This window comes from Falco naumanni, chromosome 5 (assembly GCF_017639655.2).
Source record: "Falco naumanni isolate bFalNau1 chromosome 5, bFalNau1.pat, whole genome shotgun sequence".
In the NCBI taxonomy this organism is placed as follows: domain Eukaryota; kingdom Metazoa; phylum Chordata; class Aves; order Falconiformes; family Falconidae; genus Falco; species Falco naumanni.
Window position 1 is genome coordinate 54,503,051 of NC_054058.1, and position 25,483 is coordinate 54,528,533.

At 41.2% G+C, this 25,483-nt stretch overlaps 1 protein-coding gene across 3 annotated transcripts in view; it reads right to left on the reverse strand.

Moving 5' to 3' along the window:
* The window catches only part of PPM1H (protein phosphatase, Mg2+/Mn2+ dependent 1H), a 143,636-nt gene that overhangs the window by 67,770 nt on the left and 50,383 nt on the right, over positions 1 to 25,483 (reverse strand). For all 3 annotated transcript variants that reach the window (XM_040595044.1, XM_040595042.1, XM_040595043.1), the window contains exons 2-3: positions 9,400 to 9,565; positions 315 to 659 (exon numbers count right to left, since the gene is read on the reverse strand). In XM_040595044.1, coding sequence (XP_040450978.1) covers positions 315 to 659; positions 9,400 to 9,565 — 511 coding nt within the window. The remainder of the gene's footprint in view (positions 1 to 314; positions 660 to 9,399; positions 9,566 to 25,483) is intronic.

The following is a 25,483-nucleotide window of genomic DNA, read 5'->3' on the forward strand; positions in this document are numbered from 1 at the left end:
AAAAAAAAAAAAAAAAAAAAAAAAGGAGTGGGGAGGGGGAGAAAAGGAGCACCAAGCTGCTAAAAGTCAAGTAATTCATGTGGCCTTGGTGCTGCCTGGGCCTTAAGATCCAGTTCCTACCTCACAGAGATGTACCAGGTATGCTGTTGAGGCTCTTAAATAATTTTGTCCACACTTAGGTAGTGTTTAAGTAGGGAAAGAAAAAAAAAAAAAAAAAAAGGGTAGTGAAAAAATACCTAAATGTTCATCTTCCTCAGGCTATGTGACTCATTAACATAAGCAACAAGAAATTCAGAGCTCTGAAATATACATACCATTTCCTTGAATGCACTTTCTATGGCCCCAATAACCAGGCACTCATGTGGGATCTTCTTCTCGGTGAAGAAGCGCGTTGGAGGGGTGCTGGGTGAGCCTGGGGCCCCCACACCACCACGCAGGGAGGCCGCCCGTGTCAGCGTCCTGCTGTTGGTGGCTGGGTTGTCAGGCTCCTCTCCCAGGCAGGTGGGTGGGAGAACAGCGGTGTTCTTCAGGATGTCCACAATCTCCTGCAGCTGCTCCAAGATATGGTGCTGCAGCAGTTTGGAAGCGACCACAGCTGCCCCCGACCCAGCATGTCCATCAAACAGGGACCAGTAGTACAGGTTGATCCCATCTGTGTCCTGGAGAAGCAGCAGGGGAAGAAAGGAAAAGAAGAGAGATGGTCACTTACACAGCCACAAGTGAGGTGACTGGTGGCACAGGTGCAGCAGGTGACACACAGGTAACCTTCCCAGAGGTAACCTTCTTTCTGAAATGGAGAAATAATTACTGTTTTAATACAACTCTGACAGGAAGAAGCGATGCTTATTTTTCCCCACGCATCCCCACCATTTTTTCCCCTTTTCCTTAATCCCCTCAAAAAAATACTTTAAAAAAGGCTGAACTTGCAATCTTTCTTACTTTACCAGCCATTGCAGGATGCACTGACCAAGCACAGCCTACCACTATGAGACAGAGTTAATTTCTATGTAATTGGAATAAAAGCACTCAAAAATCAAATCATTGATAAACGATGGATCTACCACCATGGAGACCAAAATTCTAAACAAGAGAGCACCTGAGACTTCTGTGACAGATCTTGTTTTTCACCAGGCATGAGACAAAGGACCTCAGTTTGACATCTAGTAACAAGACATGGTCCCCACTTCCATGACTGGTAAAAAAGGTCAATCTGTGTGGACAGATGGGACAGCTCAGGCTTTCCCTGCCTGTGCCAGCCCAGGAACCAGCACAGTGGTCCTCAAGGATGGTTGACACAGGTGGAATCAGCTGCACTCCACATGTGCTAACCTACACATTCACTGCCTAGTTCTTCCCAGTCCTCTGAAAAGTTTCCACTGCAATACTGGAGTTACATACCCTCTGACCAGAAGAGCTATGCAAGTGTTTTGATATAGCTCTTGGCGTAATAGTTGATTTTAGATCTTATATTTTAGCTCAACTCCTAGCATGCCGGTCAGCACAATTTCTCTCATACACACAGAGTATCTGGAAAAGTAAATCTTGTAGAGCTCGTCATTAAAATTAAAGTATGTGTGGTGATGTTATATATTTGTTCAGCAGTTATTGATCATTGACTTGGTTTTCAAATATTTCTCCCTCTCTGCTCCACACAGTCTCCTCTGACAGGTGTAAGTCTGCTCCACTATTGTTCTGATTTGAGCAGAAACCATGTTTTTGTGGCGAGGTGCCCTATCACTCCGATAGGACACATTAACCCAGGGCTGGAGGCAGACCAAGTTCTGGGCAGCACGAGCGCCTATCTGCCTGAAAAAAACCAAAGGGGCCATACCCTAGATAACCTCAGGTTTCTGGGGAGAAATTCACTTAGAAATCCTCAGGGAACCATTTAAAGCATATCTGTCTTTACACGGTAGCATATTTGGCAGCAGTATGTGGAAAGAGTCTTTCCAGTCTCTCCCCTCCATTTCTTCTTAATCTTGCACCTTCTCCTAGCTATATTGAAACAACTGTTTGTGGGATGGCCTTATGAGTCAGATGTGGGTGGACTTACACAGATTTAGAAATAAATCATTTTGCAAGGAACTGGAATCAGGCAATACTGTTGCGAAACACCTCAGACTAAGAAAGCATAACCTAGATCTCACTGCAGGCAAAGAATTTAAAATTACATCTGCATGTCACACTAACTGTGGTCTAATTTAGGATAACAGATATGGTTTGTTTCATTCACCCAAACACTGTTCCTTTACGCAACAGATCAGCATATAGTCTAGGCACCACCTGCATCCCAGCAGCACCTCGTGCCCAAATCACTGCTTATTTCAAACTTATGGACAGGGCTGTGAACTGCAGCTCAATTTTACTTTCTGCTGTTCCAGGTGCTCCACAAAGGTGCCAACCACTGGATGCAGGACATGGCAGACAGGTTGGCATAGGAACACCATGAATTGTCATCTGCAGATCCAAAAGACATCATTCATCGTTGCCCCGAGTTACAAAATCCAAAACCTTGTGCAAAATGTCTTTTAGCAGCATGTATATAGACCATCACTACAAGTTCATGCTGTTCATTGCTGAATGAACATTGCTACTTACAACTTACCTTGTTCGAATGCACATTTAAAAGCTGTCATTATAAAAATTACGTAAGTCCTTTTTTATTTTTTAGTTTATAGCATTGCTGCTGTTATAAAGTTCAAACACACTCTTAACCAGTGCATTAACAATAGTCATCTACAGAGTAGAGTTCCTCCAAGAAAAGGAATTCAGCTGTCTACTGTGTACCCTTCATTTCATTGCTGGAATGTTGAGAAAAGGAGAGTATTTTCCTACAGTACTGGATTACTTACCACAGTAAGGATCATACAGGATACATCCTATAATGGTGGAAAACCCAGTAAATGTACACATTTCCAAATGTGGCTCCTTAGCCAGACCCACCCACTTGCCCAGTCTGGTAAATTCACAAAAAACTGTTGTGCAACTTCACCCCTGAAGGCATGACTGGCAGTTGCGCTAGCTTCCTTTGGGCTCAGAATCCATCCAAGTTCACACAACAGTTGGCTGTAAAATTCTTCTTAAGCCATTTTTAACAGATAACAGATTACTAAACCACCTGTTTGTAAAAACAGATTGCTATTCATGCAAAATCTAAAGTATTTTGCCAACAGAAACAAGTGCCCCAAAGTAAATGTATTTCAGCTGAAAACTGAAACCATTTATTCAAAATGGCAACACTGGGCCTCCTGAGAGCTGTAGATCAAACTACCTCTGCTCCCATTCTTCTGTCAGGGTTTGGCTCCCTGGCCAAAATCCACCTCATGATGCAACATGGATAATGCTTCCACAGCTTAATGTCCTCCTGTCATTTGAAAGGTACTACTCCTTAGAAGATGTGCTGCCTTTGGGGGAAAAAGCATAAAGGCATTACGCTTCTGATTGAAATGGAAGTGTTTTACCTTCCACCTAGAGCAGGAAGATATTTTGTTGTCACCCTCCCCCTGCACCCAAACTATAACAGAAACTTACAATTAAGAACAAGTTTAACCTCCCCCACACACTGATTTTCTTCAGTTTTCCAAAGCAAACACCTAGCAAAGTCTGTATTAGAGCTTTTCAAAAGCTAAAAGACGACAGTTATTAACACAATTCACTCTCATTATTATGAGCACAACACTGGATACGTCCTGTACTGAACAAACCTCATGTGAACTTGGTAGCCAAATAAGGGGCCATCAGAGACTGGGAAGCTTTACAACAGACCAAAATAATGGCCCATGACAAAAAGTGAAATTGAAATGTTACCGCTTATTTCCTCTAAGCTAATGGGCAGCACAAATTAGGACAGGGAAGCTCACATGGGTCTGAGCCATATTATGAGGCTGTCACTGACATAAACATGGCATGGCCATGTCAGCTATAGTGTTTCTGCTGGAGTTCACTGATCTTGTCCTTTTTGGACTAGTAATTTGTAAACAAGAGGGTGTTGCTATTAGTTCAGCTAAGTTCAGACATCTACAGCACACACCTCCAAGACAGTTCTCTAAATTGCCCTTATTCTCAGCAGAGAGAAAAACACTCCTGAACTTTCAGACTATGCTCATCTCATTCCAAAGTGGATTTATTTCTCCCTATCAATTGCAGAAGTACCCTAGATAACCCAGAGGTCTGTATTATAAGCATATACAGTCAAGGGAGATGCTCTTGTATACATGTTCTGTGTGAGATGCTCTAGGGCCTTAACTTCAGTCAGGTTCTGCAGGCATTACTGACACCTAAATATTAGTCTCCAAAAACCCTTATATGTATTCGTAAGAAGCTTCATTTACTTTTGAACTACCAAAGAGAGTATAACCACAAATAACCCATTAGTTGTCTAAAAAAGGAACAAACAAATACCCTTCCCCCACCCTGAGAATAAAAAGAGCGAGTCCATTTGAAAGAAACGAATTCTCCAAAACCATACCAATTTGATGAGAATTAAGTATATGGTGCAAATAAAGTAGCGACTCAGAGAATGAACAAGGGCCAGCAGTCAGGGCAGACAGATGAGACAAAGAGCACAAAAAGGTCCTTGCTTTTCCTCCCACAGCTGAGATGACCTATTTTGGTGTGCATATGCATAGCTGTTCTCTCTCTTTCACATTTGGGAGCTTGAACTTCCTCCTGAAAGTATCGACATTCTGCAGACTCTCAAAGAACAAGACATCTATTTGTATGAGCTCTGGTGGTATTCTGTCAAAAGCAGTCTTTCAAACACCAATCTCCATTTGTTCTTTTAACTGGACAGAGCCCTCAAGTAGGAGAATGATCAGAGTGATTTAGATTTTCTTTCAAAAGATTCAGACTTAACAACATTCTGAATGGCTACCAAGTACACGAAGAGCAAACAGATCCTTCACTGCAGTGACCTTACAATCCATTTCCAGAATGTACTAGGAAATTTAATAAGCTTTAGGCTCCACAACTGCTGACCTAGCTTTCAGGAAGGTTCAGTAGTCTCCTGAGTTTTGTAACTGTAAAACATAACTAAGATATGCAAAGTTTTGGGTCAAGCAATGGAAGAGAAATCATGAAAGATAATGCATATATATATATATACACACACACACACACATAACTGGTGCCGAGTTATAGCAAAAAAGAAAAAAGGCTGCCTTAGCAATCAATTTGGGACAATTTTTTCAGGTAAGCTAGATAGTAGTTCTACATTGCAAAACTTCAGATATTTTTTTTCAATGAAGCTAATTCAAAAAAGCAAATAAATCATGTTGCCACTAAAGAGCTATTCTAAAAACCACAACTCACCACAACTTCTATTGTTCCAAATATGAACTACACTCACAAAATGCATTAGAGCGCACCTTTAGTTCTCATAAAATCTGAAATGAGTGGGCAACTGCTACCCCATACTCAGAGAAAATTCTCCTAATGTTACCAATATGTTCAACTACCTGTGGCAGGCAACCAGCCTCATGTCACACAAAACAAATACTCCATCCCGTCTTTATGGCAAAGAAAACTGCAGAATTATTAATCATGTATCCTCACATTACAATGACAATTAATGATGCATCACATTAAGTCCTGCAACCTGCCTGTCACTATGACAATATCCTGGGATAGGATTCCCATTTCATTCATTGATGGTCTTCAGTATTTCTCATTAAGGTACGCCATAGTTAAAGGCATTTAAAAATCATACCAGTGAAAAAGCTGCACAATTTTAAGTGAATGCTCCTGAATGGGGACAGAGGACAAATATGATTAATCAAGCAGCAGTGGAGTGGGGGGGGTGGTGGGGTAGAATTATTTTAGGGTTGAATCGGCAGAGCCTTTCCTCTCACTGCTCTGCTCAGTTTATCAACCATTCTTTCAAGAAAAAAAAAACAACTTATTTATGCTGTTTAACAGGTTTCCTTGGATTTTTGTGTGTTGAGACTAAACAAATGTTCACTTCTCTATCTCTTCATTTCTGGCCCACCATCACTTCCTTCCCACCCCTGGAAGCTCTGCAGAGTCCAGCTGCAGAGTCCAGGCCATGACAGCCACGTCCGTGTGGACAACCCATGGATCAATGACTCCCTTACGCTACCTCGCCAAAGCACAGGGCTGCATTAGTGGTGTTAGCATTAAACAACAACAATCACATGATCTCAGGTGCAGCTGACATTTAAGTTTCACAAGTTTCCCAGAAAGCAGGGTAAACCAAAGATGGTACATGGCCTTCTCAACGGCTGTATGAAAAAAAAGAAAAATCTGAGGACAATGAAATAGACTCTGTTAAATCAAAAGACAGTTTAAGTTCTAGTTCCTATTTCCCTTGTGCTCCACCTTTAAAAAAACTAAACAAGAAAAGAAGACATTTTTCTTTTCATCGGACAAGTACTCAATAAACTTCTTCCCTCATCCCTTCTTCCTTCAATATTTCTGCAAGGTGCTTCACCACTCTGAGACAGTTTCAGATCATGTGTTACAGTGGCATTTCCCTATGAGGCATTTGCGGTATTCAGCCTCTGGCTTTCTAACTAAATACTTGCCAGGACAATATTATACCATTCACTGGAGTGTCTCAAGCCTGTATTTCTACATCTTATTGATACAGAGAGTAAGTTACATTTAACACCAAGTTCATACACTCCTTAAAAAAATATTTCCTAACAATGCCATATGAGGGCAAACCAAAATTTTATACTTTGCAGTATAAAAATATGAAAACATAAAACCAGGACACATTATAGAAATGTGTACGCCTTTTTTTTTTAGACATATTCAACCAGCAAAAAAACATACCAAGGAAAAAATCCTACTAATTGCTAGTGTAAGACTGCCCTCTAGTAGAAAACCTTCTCCAAAAACATGCTGCCTGTTTGGGGAAAATATATTATAAATTTAAATTCACAAGCTGTGGTCTAATAACATGGTAGAATAGGTTTTACACAGCTAAATAATGAGTGCTATCACACTCACTCAAATTTCATGTAAAAAACCAGAAGTAAATCTGTAGATGAGAAAAGAACATATAAAGAACACTAACAAGTAGGATGAAACCAGCATACCATATATTATACAGATCAGCTGGCTCCTCACTTCAGACATTATGCTCATTTCTGGTCAAAACATGTCAGAAATAAAAGAAAGAACAGAAGTTTTGAAATAAAAATATTTCCCCCAAGAAGCCTGAAAGGGAGTGGCTGTTTATTCCAAAATCAAGATCAAAGACACAGAATCAAAGTAGGAAATACACTAGTAAAGAGAGGGAGAGAAATTAGAAAATTCTGTTAAATACTTCATGTAACACAGCGTAACTGGATATTTAACAAGGCTGAATAGCATTGATTTTTAAATGCGTAAAAAGAACAGCTATCAAAAATATGCAGCCAGTTTCTAGATCTTACCATTACAATGTCATAACAGCATGATGACCACGATGATAGATATCATCAAGGCTACTGAAGACACCTTTCCAGTAATAAAACAGTTTTATATCCCTTTATTTTTATTGTAATCTAAATATAGTAGCTATTTAATGTTTGGAAAAAGATATTGGAAACAAACATGAAGGAGATTATTAACCATGCAGTATTGTATATACAACATAGCATGCCTTTTGCTCGAGAAGCATTTGATACTACTCAAAGCTGCAAGTTAACAGGATAATGCTACAAAGCTGCTTCTATCCCATGCACATCCCCAAAATTTGAAAACAGAGGCAAATTCAGTACAGCTACATTCACCCACATTCCACATGCAGAGGCCCCTGACCAGTATTTCACACTGTAGGCCTGGAACTTAAATGTGGTGTCAGACCAAAGCCAGTACCTCTGCACAGTACCCAGCTGTGTCTACCCAGGCTGGTGTCTGCACAGCGGTCTTTGCAGTGTTCTGTGTGCATGACACAGCGATGTCCTTTGTGTCAAAAAAACCAACCACTTGGACCAAGCACACTATTGCTTATCTTGATGTGTTGTATATACACAAACAAGTATTGTGGCCAAATGCTTGCTTCATTAAACATAATTAATGCATACAAAAATTAAATACACTCATGCAACCAAGCATCTGCATGAGCCAATAGCAGACAGTTGCACACACTTTCTAGGAAAGACTTATTTTAAAAAGTAGACTATTAAATTGTTTTGCCTTGCATGACATAAGCACAACTCATAGTCCCAGAAAGCACAGGGACAATTCTTTACCCAGGAGTGTGCAAATACGTACTTGGAAAAAAAAACAAAAACCATCAATCATGACTGTCCGAATAAAACAAAGAACATCAGCACACAGTAACTGGGACAGGTGAACTAAGGAAAGATTTTAAAGAGGAAAGAAAGGGCTGTTTGCAAACCTGGAAAATCTGTCAGTCTGAAGATGTTGCAGCAATCATGAAGTGTGAAAACGAACAGGAGGAGCAAGAGGTGGGGAGGGACACAGTGCAAGAGGAACACTTGTTGCTCAGGCTGCTGCAGCAGCCACCAGGTGTACTAAGCCATGGGGGTTTGGGAGAGAGACTGAAGCAGACTGCTAATCACAACCTGGTTTAAAATAAAAACAACAAAGAAAACCAAACCCAAAAAAGGGTGAAGTCCACTGAAAGACTAATTATCACCTAGGGAAAACTTGTATTCTCCCAGCAGCTGAAAGACTGCATATCCGTGTTGTCTGCCTCTTAACATTCAGATAAGGCATTCAGCGGTACATGGCTAAATGTCTGAATCGAACACACACTATCAGTCACTGCTGGAGCCTGAGCTCATGCTTAAAGAGCAGATGAAGTAATTAGCCAGTCAGAAAACAAGACAAATGAAGAACAGCAGATGATTGCCAGTAGACAAGTGCATGACGTATGTCACTCACCACACAAAGAGAGGAGCCAGTGTCCACAAAAATCACTGAATTCAGTTGTTGGATGACCTCACCCTACTTGCTTAAACCAACCTTACTACACGCAATACTGCTTCAGTAAAAAGAACCCAAATGACTGTCTAACTCTTAATAAAATTGTATGACTATATAAACGGTGGTACTGCTATGCTTGTAGTGATTGTCACTGGACAAGTCAATCACAGCCATTAAACTCATAGTATTCTGCAGCAATAAATTTGTCAGGATTGCATTTTTGGAAATGAAACATAGGAAAATCCAAGGAGTATTCCCCTCCTCATCTTTAAACTAAAACATCTTAGATCCAAGAAGCAGTTTTCAATGCAAGAAATCAAGTATCATGTAGAACTAAGAAAAATGCAGTGAAGTGTTCTGTATTTAAGCAGAGATAATTAGTAAGAGGTAACTGAAAATATATAAAACATTCAGTTAACTTCCTTTAGTATCATATTGCCACATTCTTTTATGCTTATTTTGTGCTTCTCCACTGACAAGATATAGAAGTCTGCTTACTGAATTGTCTTTCAGCTGGAAACCTTCTCCATTGGGCAGCGATGACCTCCGTTTTGTTGAGTTCTTGTTTGGTGTAGAATTAGTACCTCCAGCTTTCTTCTTGACAAAGAGGACTTCACAGCTGGCTTGATCTTCATTGTGTGTGCTCTTCCCTGCATTTATTACCCTAATAGGGGGAAAAAAAAAAAAAGAAAAAAAAGAAAAAAAGAGAGAAAAAGGGACATGTCCAAGTTAGTGAAGCACAGAAGCCTCCATCTGTATCTCATATGTAACTCAAGATGTATGGAACCATAGTCCAGGAGTATTGCAAATACCAATTGAATTAAAATACCTGACTTTTACAAACGTACATATGCATGCACATACATAAAAACGCACAGGCATACTTGTTTGTTTCCCATACACCTACACATGGAATAAAAAGCATTTTTCACAGAACCCTGAATAAGAACCAATGCCATCATGAGCACATTTTACCTTTAGGCATACCATACGTTTCTTTAAAGGGATTACTTGATGGTCAAGGCTGATAACACTTAATGCCTCCTGGTTGAAACATGAGACCCTCAGTTGCTCTTCTACCTGCCGGCCGTTATGGTGAATAATGAATCTGTTGGCTAAGGGTGTTCATTCTATCAAGTTCCAAGTCTTTCACAAAGAAAATACCTGCTATAAATCTAGAAAGCTGCTACTGCTAAAGGCACAGAAAAACATGCAACTGCTACTAGTCTGTTTAAAAAGCACATTATAAGTGCTGTGACAGAAATACAAAGGAAAGGCTTTGCCTTATATTCCAACATGCAAAGTCACGCTTGCTTATACCACAGCAACACAGAGATGCATACTGAATACATCCCTCTAGTACTGCACAGAAACATACACTGCATACTCCATACACCCCCCTCCAAAAAAACCTCACCAACAACCAAAAACCCTCCAACCTTCACATCTCTGTCCCACCTGTGGCATAGCGAGCAGAAGATTCGCAACAAGAGCTGCAGGCATGCAGAAACCAGCACTATGAGCTCCATACAAGCTTCAGACAGCCAAGGGTATCCTGAAACTTGCACAACTGCTCATCTTCCTTCCATTAATGAAGAAGCTGAAATCACAGCTATTCCACCACCACCATTTTAAAACCTAATCAGAAGTCTGCATTATCCAAGATACTGTGGTTGCTATTGTCCATCTCAGAACAGCCAAGTTCAAACATGTTTTCCATTTTCTAAATGAGAACCTTGTCAAATTGACTAATTTTGCATCAGCTGGTATCACGTTCAGTAAGACTTTGACAGTCCTGGGCTCACACGGGGAAAACCTGTGCAAGCTGGGACGTCTTGTTCCAACCCAGCAAAGACATTGCCACTGATGCAAGCACATCTTCCTCCACAAACACTATCCAACCACTCCTCTTTACTATGAGGTCTGAGTCACCAAACAAGTTGACCACTAGTCAGAGACAGTGTTTCCACTATTGGACAAACACAAAGTTTCACATCAGGCACACTATGCTTTTAAAAACAACTGCTGCCTCCCCCAAAAGTAAAACAGCTTGAAGACACATCATAATCCTTATGGCAAGTTCAAGACATACCTGACTTCTTGATCTCTCATGTTTTCAAAAGCATAAAATTTTACATAACAGGAAAACACTTGCTAAAGGTTGTTGAAACAAAACGCAAACAAAACCCAAAGGCAGGCCTGCAGGGGACACTGCCCCAGCTTGCCAGCTCTTGCTGAAACACCAGTTCTGTGTCAGCCTTACTTAAAGGTAATATATTCTTTTGATTTTCGAGGAGCAACATGATACTGTGACATGCAAATGAGTATTCTTGCCTCTGATTAGAAAAAAACAGTCTTCTTTTAGGAAAAGTGCATCCACTGCAATTAACTTCTTACAGAAACAAAAAAGTTTCCTTACAGTGCCAAATGTCTCACACTGCAGTCTGACATCTGTATGCACAATACCACCAATTGTTTACAAGTATTTCTTGTAAATAAACATCAACTGTGGATAAAATTACTTTGTAAAACACACAGAGAGCAGAGATGAACAAGCATCTAGTTGCAAGGCACCTGTGAGCAGTTTAACCACTCACCCCCTGTAGTGCCTAACCTTTGAGCAACTGGAGATCAAATACTGAGATGCAATAAGGTTCCAGTCTGAAAACACAGCATTTTCTTGACGCTAGGAAAAATGGACACATATTCAGAAACAGGGAAATGGAGGGGGGGGAGTACAAACACTAAAGCATTTAAATCACCTGGCCAACACCCCTTCAGTTTTTAAAGCTACCACAATGATTAAAATACTGCAACAGTACAGAAAGTGTAGTTTTGTCATATTAGGAGCTAATCAATAGTTGGTTTAGCTGATAAGTCTCCCCACTGATGCTGCTGTTTGCAAACCCATTAAAAAAAATGTGGAAGAGTGTCACAAAAGTGACTCCTTACAAAAATCGCTGCCTTCTTACCATTTATTATTCCTTATGAAAATCACTGAAGTATCAGAGCTGCTCTGGTTTCTGAGCTTAGTGATGGACTTCAGGACTTATATGGTAGGAGATGTCCTGACGTTTAACAGCGTGTTAAGTTATGCACAATATGGTATCATTTTATAAAGCTATTGCCAAGAAAATTTGTCAAGGCACTGAATACATTATAAAGGCTACGAGAACAAAGTGACCTAACAGACTGGCTTGGCAGTCAGCTACTGTGAAATGCCTGGAGTTGAACCTGTGTACCAAGCATCTTGCTAGAAGAGGATACGGGCAAAAGGAACCCGACAAGACTGAATAATGAGGTGACACAGCAGCTGGGGTGTCAGTGTATTGAGGTGGGGGGACTGGGGCTGTGAACAATGTTTCCTCTCAGAATTTCACTTTGTCTCCCAAAATTCCAGTTTTCATCTCTCCAGCAGAGGGTTAAGTTTATTCTGGAAATCCTTGTGAAAATTTGAACTAATCATAATGTCGCAACAGTGCTTATGGGTGCTACCAGGTAATGCAGGGTCTAGATGCCAAAAGCTGCCCCGCTCCTGACATAGGCACTCTTCCACTCTCACACTGCATCTCATAGGCTTTGGTAAAGGGCTGCAGTGAAACCCTGTGATTTTTCATTTCAGGGCTTGAGCTATGTGTTGGTGCCTGATGTATAGCACTGAAACCGAGTAGAAGGTGTTACCAGTTTCTAACATTTCTCTGTCTTTGCTGCCTTTTGAAATCCCTTTTCTTTCTGCAGCTTCTTAAATCCCTCCTCGAGGCAATTCAGCCAGCTTTCCAATGCCGATTTTACTGTTGTCTTTCCTCCTTGCTCTCCCAGGCTGTAACTTTTCAGGACAAAAACCACATCTAAGCTGCTTATACAAATAACAAAGCAGAACTAACAAGATATGAGTATCTCCAAGAGGTAACTCTTAATTAGACCTCTGAAAAATTTTATGGAAAATCTACTATCCCTCTCCTTCCACAGAGGAAATGTGCCTCAGCTTCCTAATATTTTCAGTTCCCCTTCATATCTTTTTGCATCAGCCTTGAAATGTAAGTTATCCTCTAGTGAAATGAAGAAAATGAGATAAAGAACTACCTTCCCACGCATCATTAAAAAACCCCTACCCCACCAAAAAAATCCCTCCAATCATACAGTTGTCCTCACTTCCATTTTATCAAGGATGCAATAATAATAAAATGCAGAAAAAGATTAATTAAAAAAATTATGCCTGTATCATTCTCTAGCTTTTAGTCAGAGACATGTTTTCAAGGGAATTCTTGCTTTGGTCTTCTCTCCCCATAATTCCTCAAGGAACTGTTTGATTAGATCTCTTCATGATCAACTCCATTCCATCCCTCCCTCCTCTCCCCCATTACCTATTTATCTCCTATTCAATCTTTTACAAAGTTCAATCCAAATAACCTATCTAATTTGGATGAAGCTCCTCCTTTTATAGAATTAGCTTATTGGGTCACCTGCTCAGTAATAAATAAATAATCTTAAGGTTTAGTTCACGGTATACTAGTAAAAATATATCCTACTTTGCAAACAAGAGCTTCCTGAAGCCTGCACAGTGAAGCAGTGGGGTTCGGTCACACCTGAAGAGGTACTTGCATCAACCTTAATGGACACTTCAGTATTTCACAAGATGAATCTCAAACATGTCCTCAGCTAAAAGGAAACCCTCCACATAAGAGCCTGCTAGTTTGTTTGGCTCACAATTAGCATTCTGTTGGTATCACACGAGACCCCAAATCCCATCCGACTGAACGGAAATGTAGGTCACACTGTGCTTCTATTCTTCATTCAACTAGCAGAGCTCAGAAACTCTCATGCCAAGGTCACTGATTACAAAATCCTAAGTTTATCTTAAAAGAACCCAAACAGGCCAGTTGAAGAAATCCAAAACAAGTTTTGGTAATAGTTTCCCTGAGAAAAAAACACAAACACAACACAAACCAAAACCAAAGAAACCCACAAAACCAAAAAAACCCACTTCAAGTCTTCCGCAGCACTTCTATGCAGCCCTCTATTATTCACATCAATATCAGTACACATACTCTATGTAACATACCTAGATAAAAATAATGGGTAAAGGTAAAGAGCTCCGCAGAAATTCTGAATGATGCATGACAACAGCAGTGTGCACCAAATATGCTTTTTAAAATCTAAGGACTAGGAGGGCTACGAGCTTAGGGAGCTACACTGCAGCAGAAAAAGCATGGGAACAGGCTGCACATACACTCTAGACCTGCCTGAGCTAAGAAATAAAACCTGTAAGCAGGGATGCTTACCTTCCCACTCAGTTTAGTTCAGCTGTGGGCTAAGTGACAATCACCTGCAATCACAGGACACCCCAAATCCTATCTGCTCCTCCTCCAGCAAGGCAAAGTGCCTCTCCACAGCAGTAGAGAGCATTCCCAGTTTCACCTCCTCTGTAAGACCCGTTGCGAGGGTCAAGACATCCTACACAAGCACTTCCAGAGCAAAGGTCTGACTGGCTTGTGCTTGTACCATGCAAGGTTAAGGCTGAGGCTGTGTGTATTGTCTGTGCAGCCCACAGGGTCTAATGCTGGAACATCAAAATACCTACAAATGTTTCTAAAAAGAAAGTGCTGCAGAGAAAAGGGGAGATGCACCAACTTGTGTTTGTGGGTGAGGAAACACCCATGCCAGGCAGGAAGCCTTCCCAGCAGGAGAGGTCAGCTGAAAGAGCACAAAACCAGCTTGCAAGGACCCAAACACTTCTGATAAAGCAACAGAAAGCAAAGCCATAACCAAAAGACCAGTTGATGGTCCCAAGTTGCTGCTTCCTTAGTGAGATCTCTTACAAAAAGATGCTATCAAATGCTTTTCTCTGTAAATGCAAAGACTCCAACTGTGCTCAAACAAAAGCTGAAGAGTCCCATGCTACAAATATATTAAGAAAAGCCCTGCAAACAAGTTACCTGCTTCAAAATGATCCGTGCCTTTCAAAAAATAAGCTTTAAAAAAGTTTCAATCACCAAAACAGGTTTTTTCTCCTAACTATGTCTTTATTATTCTTCCCCAAGGAAATTTCTAACTCTATTTAGCTAATTGGCAGACATATAATCTTAAGCGTTTACTCAACTATACAACTTCAAACACACTCCTTGTTTCTTTATTATAATTTTTCAGATTGCTAACAATATCAGAGAGTAATACCACTTATCAGGGAAGTAAACAATCCTTTTTTCTTGGAAATACTGGCTGTAGTCAATAATCACAAGAATTAAGCAATGATAACCAAGGGCTGTTGTTTAGGTGCTTCATTTATCCACTCTGTGTGAGTTTCTGCTAATTTTGGCATATACAAGTTTCTGAAATAAATACATTAATGACCTGCCTGCCGTTCACAAAGTGAAAAGAGGATTTCAGCAAAATGTCACACACACACACACACACACACACACACTCTCCCACAAAAAAACCCAACAAAAATACCTCCAACGCAGCTGCCTTACATACTTGGAGGAAAATATAGCCTAGAACAGAAACTTAAAGCTGAGTCTATGAGCTGAGGTGAAAGAGCACTGCTTGCAGGATGTCCTGCAAGATGTCTTTACTTGGGGAAACTGGTCTCATTTGATCCACAAAAACTTCAATTTGTTAACCCCAAGCAAACACAAAAGCTTTTCATCTCCTTCTTAAGGGGCAGGAAAAAAACAGTTAGAAAAAACACCAGATATATCCACAGCCAGTAAGTTGGTATTGCAATTCTCGATTTAAGGCTGGGGATTCAGAGTAGCAGTGGGCACCTGCAGTTGCTGACACCGAATACGTAAGTGTTTGTCAGGCAGCACAGAGCCCTTCTCTGCCCAGCTCAGCCCGGCAGGCTCCAGCCACTCACAGGAGCCGCAGCCAGCCTCAATCCTCATCCCAGCTGTGGTACACATATGCTACCCCACAACACGAAGTATGACACCAGTTTGCATCCAACCCCACCAATAGCGCAGAAGTAACCCAGATGAATGAATACCATACCTGTAAGAAACAGGCAATATGTTCCTACAGTTTTGCTTTATTATTTCAACAGTCTTAGAATAACAGTTAAAAATACCATAGAAAACCTTTTCATACACATATTGCTGGCTTTTCTTCCATCCTCATCCTTCCCCCTGCCCCCCCTTAATGGATTAGCACGGGAATGGATACCACTGCATTTTTTCTGTGACATCTGATTTACAGTCAGTTTTCCAGGTAGGTGGCTGTTTCCCCTCCTTCACCCACACAAGATTTATTTCTGCACTGGGAATCGACTTGAAAGAGATTTCCTCCTAGCTGTTCACCTCCTCCTGCAGATGAAAGGCAGCTTTTCAAGCAGCCTAAACAGTTTCATTCATTCCTTACTGTAACTGTCGTATCACTCATATCAAAACCAAAACATCCGCTAGTATTGTCCACTGCAGGCAGAAACTGAAACCATCCCTGAATCAGTTCTCTAAATCCATGAGGGCTGAATAAAACTTTCATTTTACTAACCAAGGAAGAAGTGAATGTTTAGCAACAAAGATGAGTCTTACAATGATCCAGTATATAAATACAGTTTCTCCTGCCAGCAATCACACGGGTATACTGGGCCCAAGCTCACTTCAGGACCTAGTCAGAAGCTACTACACCTGCCAAGCTGACAAGGACTAAATATGGGATTAAAATAGGCAAGCCCCAAAAGTGGAATACCATTTATGCTGGAAATTTAAAATAAATTTTAAAAAATCAAAAATAATGCAAGAAAAAGTTTTTAAAATTCCTGTCACAAGTTCAGTGTAAAAGAACGTAAACTGGTTGACATAGCTTGTCTTTGGACTGAAGTCAATGCCATCTTGGCAAGGAAATCCATTCTGATGTTATTTGCACAGACTTCCCAAAATGCTATCACGTGGCACATCATCCAGCCACACTTTCTAAAAAAGATGAAATACTAAGCGACTACAAGGAACAAGATGGCTGTGAGTCACAGTAACGGAGCAAGTTTGTGATCACTGCACAGGGATGAGCAGCTCTTTTTGATAATTAGGATGCAGGTATTATATGAGAAAAGCAATGGACAATGAGCCCTGAGCAGATGCTGATCCAGACTGGTGGGACACAAATATGGTTAAGCATGATGTCACTTCAGGGCTGAGCAATCTCAGCCACAGCTGGAAAAACCTATTGCCAAATTCTCCTTCCTAACTCCTTCCATATTAGCTATCCGCATGGGGCGGGAAGAGGTAGCAAAAGCAAAGATGAACTTGACACTATGAGAGAACCACCATTTCCTTCCTACAAAGGACAGTGAAGTTGCAGAAAGCACCAGGTCAGATCACTCATCATCCTATGTAAAGCAACTTTATCTGGCCATCTGTTCAAAGCTTGCAGAACAAACTAAGAGACCCAGAAGATAATGAGGACAAACAACTTTTGTGTTGACCAGTGTCCTTCTAGTCCTAACACACACACTAACACACTGTCTAGTTCCACTAACACACTGTCTTACACCTTTTTCTTCTCCTTAATAGGTAAATTTTCAAATCCTGCTAATCTGGGGAAAATCGGACTGAACTTACTTCCATGGTATACAAGGAGGAAGTTGCCTTGAAAGTTCTTCACATGATGCTTTTTATATGAATAGGACATACTCAGTCTGGTGAGGTCAGCCTTCAGATTAGTATATTTGCATATATACTCATTGCACATACAAAGTTAAGATTTTTATACATCACTTTACACATTAGGACTAACGACTCTTGAAACTGAGGCAGTTGGTTCAATCTTAAGAAAACCCAAACACATACATTATGCACATCATGGTAGTGTTTTTTTCCTTTATTTTGTTCCCAGCCATTTTATCACGCATGGGACTTCACTGCCTTAGCCTTCAAGGCTCCTGAAAGCTCATTAATGAGCAACACTTGGCTTTTGACTGGGTTTGAGCAGTTTTTAGATGAGAAACATCCTTGGATCTATCCTTGAGCTCACATTTGACAGGAATCCAAGTTCTGCCATTCTTTTCCCTCTAACGAAGGGGGGAAACAGTTACTTCCACACGTGTTCCCATGAGCTGTACAACTCCTTGTGCATGTGAGGCTGAAGATAGTCTTGACCATGAGTATCCCACATAAAGAGGACACAGTAATGAACCAAGTCAATAGAAGAAAGAATGGTGGCATGAGGTCCAGTTGTCCCCACACAGGTATGTGACAGAAATACACTAATCACACTAGTTAAAATGATGAAAGGCAGCAGCCTGACCCAATCTCTACAGCAAGAGGCATCTGGGCATCAGAAACTTTCACTTTGCTTACAAGCTCAAGACTATTATTACTACTATACCAACTACTACTATTATACAACCAACCAAAGGCTCAATTTGAAGTATTTTAGTTTTATTGTAGACTCAAGCATGTTTGTGCATGGCAAGGATGCACAAAGAAAATGCCACTTCCCTCCCTCAATTTCCTTCCCAAAGTTCTACTTTTGAAATCACAACCAAAATAAATCCTTTCTTAAGAACAATGCTAACTACATGCAAATAAAAGCTATCCTTATGCTTACAATGAAGCAAGTTACATGTTTAAAGCACTTCAGTAAATCCCACACTATTAGACCATGATGCTGTAGGCTGCAGTCTCAGCTCTCTCAGGGTTAAGAGAAATCAAGATAAATGGCTTATGCAAAACCGGTTCAAGCTTTAAAAAAATTATCTCTCACATTTAGCACATGTGAAAGTTAACTGCAAGAGTTCTGTGGTGATGGTACTAATCCCTTTTATACAGCTGTCAACTTAAATCAGCCCCAAGCTAATCTTTGCAAGTGTGACAGAGACTGTACACGTTTTCACAGCTAAGCACTAATGCCTTTTTCACAATATCCCTCTACTGCAGCAGGTATTGTGAAGCCCCTATAACCTGAAGGAAGTAAATCTGCTAATTTATTCTTAAAAAGTCATTATAGCAAACTGTATACGTATGAAAGCACACATATGCAAGGCAAGGAAAAAAGAAATTACATACAGCTTTATTACCAGGAATCCACAAGTAGAAAATTAATTCAAAGCCACTCATATGTTGGTAATTTTTAAGAACAGCTTAAAGAAAAACCGCACCCTGCTGCTGGAGTGTTATATCTATCACTTTTCCTCTGGGAGAACATTAAGTGGCAGATCTGCAGGAAAGGGCCACATGCAAAAAACACCACAAAGACTCTTTCCCATAGAAACATGCCTCAAACCCCAGTCTTTTACTTCTATAATTAAAGTTACTTTCCTAGACCCCATCTTTGAAGCTGTTAAAATATAAACTAAATGCAAGCCAATGAAGTGTCAGTAATTCTAAGCCTGAAAAAAGAAAGTTGCTGAAAAATGGCAGCTACTTTAATCTTTATAGATCCTGATCCATCAAAACATTTTAGTAGTGTTCATTCATTCTGCTTGGGAGTAACAGCCAACTCCAAAATTAGCTTTCTCAAATTTAAGATATAAAAAAGTCACAGTATTTAATGCAAAACAGGATTAAGAAAATATTGTAGTAGTTCTACATAGATTTTATATACATATACACCCCTGTACAAAAAACTATGGTATTTCTCAGGCAAGCTATTCAAAGTTCTGTTAAATGTTGTGTCATAGAAAACATCTGTTTTTCATGTAATATAGGTTAAAGTGCTTAATATCTTTGCTTAGTTGTTCAGGCATCACAGATGCAAAAATGTCAAGTGCAGTGATAACTTGGAGACAAAGTAAACGTAGGGACCCTGGTAAAATCAGTACCGGTAAGAAGAAGAATCACAGCCAAATACAGAATTTCTACCCAAGAACAGGCACACAGCAGTGAGCAAATTAGTGTGTGTTCGTGCGTGTGCACAGGGCTGGGAGACAAGGGTGTCCTTTCCAGTCCCATCTGCTACCTTTATCCAGAGGGAAGCTACTCAAGCTAAGGGGACAGGACACTACCTATTACATGGTATGTCACAACATATCTTAGGGGTGTGCTGCAACCAGTCCTGCTGCACCTCTGGTGGCACGGACCTGAGCACTGAGTAGGCACTGCGCCTGAACCTCAGGGCAAACTGTCCCCACAGGCTCCTGCTGCTGAAGGCATGTACCCCCAACCCAACAGCAGGGGCAGCACAGCGAGGTTAAGGAGCAGTTCTTCAAGATGCAATACCAGACAATCACAGAATGGTTGAGCTTAGAAGGGACCTCTGGAGGTCATCTGGTCCAACTCCCCCACTCAAGCAGGGTCACCTACAGATGGTTGTCCAGGACCACGTCCATACCGGAATGCAGAGGCAGCAAAGCAACAGAGACTTGCCTTACCTGGTGCGTGCATGGGATCTGGCACTGACCAGGAGCTGCTCACTGCCACCCTGTGAAGCCTGAAACACAGAATGGCTCCAAGCTAGAACCCAGCTCTGGTTGGAATGGGAGAGGGAGCAGCCGCACAGCTGCTACCAGATCATGCTTCCCTAGCACTTTTCTTTCTTTTACTTGTGCTGCAAATCTCCCTCCATTATGAATCTTACCCCTTCTGAAGTCAATTGCAAAACCACCACTGGCTCCTAGGAAACTTCAATCCCAGTCTTCAATTGCAAACATATCCAGGCGCATCGGAAAACCTACAGACTGACAAATACTTAGCACAAACATGGTAAGCAAGGCCAACATCAAATATTTTAAGAGCAGCTATAACTGAGGAGAACCAATTGTGTCCAAAGAGGCCCGCAGGAGATGGGAGTAGCCCAGCCCAAAACAGACCGAAGCAGCACTGATGGGATGAATCCTGCAGGGCATGATCAAAGGCACCCGCAATCACAGAGAGGTCTCAACAAGAACAAAGTCAACACCAGAACCAATTGACTGCTGTGAACTCGTACATGACCCTCCCCATTCCTCTCAGACCACTGAGAAATTAAAATTGTGTCAAAATACGTATCAGGAAATAATAAAGTATGAGTGTGTCCCTGCACCCTGCTATATGAAGGAACAACTTGTTTTCAGAAATTATAATTACAGTTGCACAAATGCGAAATATGCACTAAGGCAGTGACTGAAACTGGAAGTTTGAATTTATTAACCCCTTGAAAAGGCTGTAAATAAACATTTAACAGAGCTTATGCAGACTGAAAAGAAAAGCCTGCAGAATTCAACAGTTGAACAATTCAGAAATTTACCAAGACAGCCAACTTCTCAGGCAAGGATAAAAGGTGAACTTTCAGAAGTATCCCCCCTCTTGGCTCTCCCAATGTCGGCAACCTCCACTTTCATGTGCCAGCGTGCTATTCCACAAGGACACATGTGCAGTGGAGTTGTTATTTTTTTGAAACCCAAATCAACCTATTGCCACAGCAAGACTGAAGAGACAATATGGAAGCAAAAATAGCATATGATAGAGAGGAGAGGTCCTGCCTAAAGTAACGTTTCTGGAAAAAAAAGTTATGAAGTTGTATGTTACAAGTCCAGGAAGCCAGCAATGAAAAAGACATGGTGCACTACAGTTTAGTGCTATGTAACTGCAGACATCAAATACTGATCTGTCTTTCCTTGGAAAAATCCACTCAGGTTTGCCTTCAGCTTTGAGAATTCAGTCCCAGAGCACCTTCACCATGGCACTTGCAGTGGCTCTCATCAAGCAGCCAAGTACTTTTAATCATCTTAGGAGTCTGCATGCATCTACAGTCACCTACATGTGACTGCTGCTACAAGTATGGTCCCAACAGGTGAGATCTAGTCAGATGTCTACAGGGTGGACTGCTAAGTCAGAAGTAATCACCCAGACTTTATCAGCAAAGAGAAAGAGGCCATTTGGGGGCATGATTCATCTGACCTATTTTAGTTGTTTGTATTAGCATGAAATGTCTGTTCCCCTTGGTGGACAATAAAACTGAGCCTAGACACTTACACAGCAGGTTGTCAGCATGTGGTCAGATGATTCCCACCTTAGGTGCCAGCTTAGGGCAGTAGAAGGAGCAAAAACCCAACCAGCAAAAAAAAACCCAAAACAAAAAACAACCAACCAACAAAACTGCCCACCAACTTCTCCTTCAATGTTGTTTGTTTTTTTTTCCTATCTGAAATGCATTTTTCTCAAAATGTATCTTTGGTATAGAAGTTCCTTGGTATGACTATTAATGCCACCCAGTGCAGAGAACAAAGGTTGGCGGGGAAGTAGAAGAAATAGAATTAAACGCAGAAAAAGTTATTTTAAAAATAAAGACCAAGGACAGATTACCAGGTGCCTGAAATTTGGCATTATAGCTCCTGATGTGACAAACCAGTTTAGCATGGTGCAGCAATTTACATGCATCTAAAACAGCTGGTGGGATTCTCAGACACAAAAGGAGATAATTGTCAACCTTATTCACAGCAATTAAATCTGTATAGGCTAAAATAGGATCTATTGTTCCCAGAAAATACTGGGATTGGAGCCAGAAGTAACTTCAGTGGAGCAGAAAGTTGGCATTTTGGAACTGGGCTGAAAACTGTATAATTCTCTAGCATAATGGAAAAAAACCCAACCCACAACCAGAGACTGAAGACAAGTTCACAGATTTTTATGGGAAAAAAAAATCATCCTCTTCCAAAAGTACCAGGGAGACGTCAAAAATTAGTATTGAAACAGATGTCAACATAGACTTATCTCAGTGTGTACTCCGCACAAATGGAAGTGTATCCAGTAGTTTCTCCTGCTGACTGAAAAGAAGAAATCTAGAGATTACTACTGCTATATTTAGGCATTTGCGCACTACCCAGATATGTTCCCTTGGAATCATCTGAGCACATGATATGTAGACAGGCACAAGAAAGCTGGGCAACTGTTATTAAGAGGCTAACACTGCCACTAGAGAAACAATCATTAATCATTCTCAATTCAAAATGATCAACAAGTGGCTGCAAGGGATTTGCAAATCATTTGCCAAGGATAAAATACCTCCAGAGCAGCATCAAGAGATGGCTGTGAGACTGGGAAAAGCTACAAAGAGGTGGCACCATGATCTTCAAAGCAGTGCACTGGCCGTCCTGCATTCATCAACATACCCCAAGAGGACCACTGCTCATGCTAGCTGAGGTGGGGGCAGTAAAGGCAGCACTCGAGAGATTTGTTTTCAAGATGCTGGGGGGGGGGGGGGGTTAATGTGGAATAAAATCCCTCTAACCCATCCAAGAACATGCCCCTCTCCTGACTGAAAACCTGCAAAACCCAGACCAAGGATGGGCCTGGATGCAGGGCTGCAACCAAAAGTCTTCTGCTTAGTAGGTCTGCATATAGCTTCCATCTTCTCCTTTACAGAAAGTTAATATTAAAAAATTATCTTTTTTAAAGTTAAATCTGGAGTTTAAATAATAAAAATCTGTTTAGGACTCTGACAGAATGGTCTGATAGAAGAAATGCAAACTTCCCCTAACTGCAGGCTGGAAGGTGTACCAATGCTCCCTTGCCAACATTTACATCCATCCCTATGACTAAACCACGCTGCAAAAGGCTTCAAAGGCAGCTGTCAACACATTTGGTCCCATCCTCCACCTCAAAGTTTTGCTCTTTTTGTGCATCAGCTCCATCATTCCAGCTTTTTGCTCATTCATCCACCAGAAAACACCATCACCCTCCAAAATACCATTTTTTTTTGGTCAGATCCACTTCCTGATGGTTACACAAGTTCAGTCAGCCCAGCAGAACACTGGAGACCTCAAGCCCAGTGAAGTGGAAGCACGACAGCTTCCCCAGCCAGACAGCAAACTCTGCACTTGCTCCACTGTGCAAGCCTGCTCCTGGGTTACACCCCTACTATTACATACAGCTGGCCCTTCTCCAGCCCAGGGTCCAAGAAGCATGAGCTACTCTCTCAATTCTCTCCCAGAACTCAGCGTCTGCATCCAAACTGCCCAGGCTGCTCCTGAGTGCCATCTGAAAAATTGCCAGATTGCACAGGCCACAGCCGTGCTGGGGACACACTAAAAACTAACAAGCACAAATGCAGGACAAGTACTGAAACCAACACTTGCTTCAATAGTATTTCCTATTACAAACGTTGTCCTGGCAGCCAGAACAAGACCTGCAATGAAGGGCAGTTTACTCCAACCTGCAGATGTGGGATTCCTGCATAGTGCTGTAAGGTCTCCAGTGCCAGACACAGAACAGGGATATTCGACTTTGCCTTTCCAGTTGGGAAGTTCTCAGGAACCTCACATAAACAAAGACAAATTCATTTTTCCTACACACTTTCCCTGGAAAAGAAAACCAAAACCCAACTCCTATTTCACCATATATGATCCATCTGAAATACAATTCTGCAATAAAAGATGAGTATAGATAGCTGCTGTTATGCACCACAAACACTGTAATTAAAAATCATTCATCTTCAAAAGATCTTTCTGTGAACCTTCAAACATGTTGCATTATTCATTGAAAAGGCTTGTGCTGCACTCAGGGAAAAATAAAGTTAACCATTCTTCCACAGCATACTATTCACTAATACAAAGACTGTTTTTGGTGCAGAAAAGCCTCCATAGTTTTTGAACTAGCTAACAGGGATGCTGGTAATGGTGAGTTCCAGTGACTTGAGAAGGACAGTGAACTAGCAAGTCCCAGCTCTGTGTGGAGACAACAGCACAGCATCAGCATCACAGTGTCATGGCAGTGGCAGGGTGGTGCTTGGAAAGGAACAGGTCTCACCCTTTTGGATTGCAAAGACACTGGCAGAGATGCTTGAAACACCTTTTGATCTTGGCCAGCTCCAAGCTCTGGTTGTTGCCAACCCGGTGCTGGCAGGTGTTCTCCTGGCTGCTGCTTGGCTCTGTGGCCAAGCTGCCTCCTCAGGGACATACAGTGCTAAAGTGTCCACATAATCTAAGCCTGAAGGATTCTCCAAGCCTATTAGCTAAAGCAAACCTGATAAAGCCTAACCCTGCTTCACATTCACAAGACCCCTAGCAAGTTCTTCATGGTTCAAGCACATTCCTGCTGAGCTCTCCTCATCACTACATACAACTGCAATGTTATGCCAAGTCTTTTTTTCTGTTTTCCTCTTTTTTTCCTCTCCCCCCCCCCCCCCCCCCCCCCCCCCCTTCCTTTACACTCACTCTGTCTCAGGTTCCTCTGCTCCTGCCAGACCCCCAGTCCTCAGGATGGTATCAAACTTTCTGACCCAATTCTTCAACATTCTCTAGATGGTTCTAATCCCACCATCAAAAAAACTTGTTTCTCTTTTCTCATCTCCCTATTCCTGCACCACCCTCAAAGAGAAACTGAAGGTGGCATTTCCTACTTTCAGCCAACACAACAAAGATACTGCCACTAAAAGAAAAATTAAAATACCCAGTCATGTAGTATAACAAGCAGTAAACGCTGACTTCATAGCAAACAAATACACACATTACTCTTCAACTAATCCACAAAATTATCCTCCAGCTCTGCAAGACTGTCTAAGGCAATACAGCTGCTTAAAATGCATTATATCTTGCCTCAAAATTTCTTCAAGCATTGTACAATACAGTAGAATAATATAACATCCAACAGCTTTTACCTATACATCAAACAAAAGTTGGAAGCACCTACAAAGTAAAAGAACAAAAATAAAATAGTTTAAGCATGAG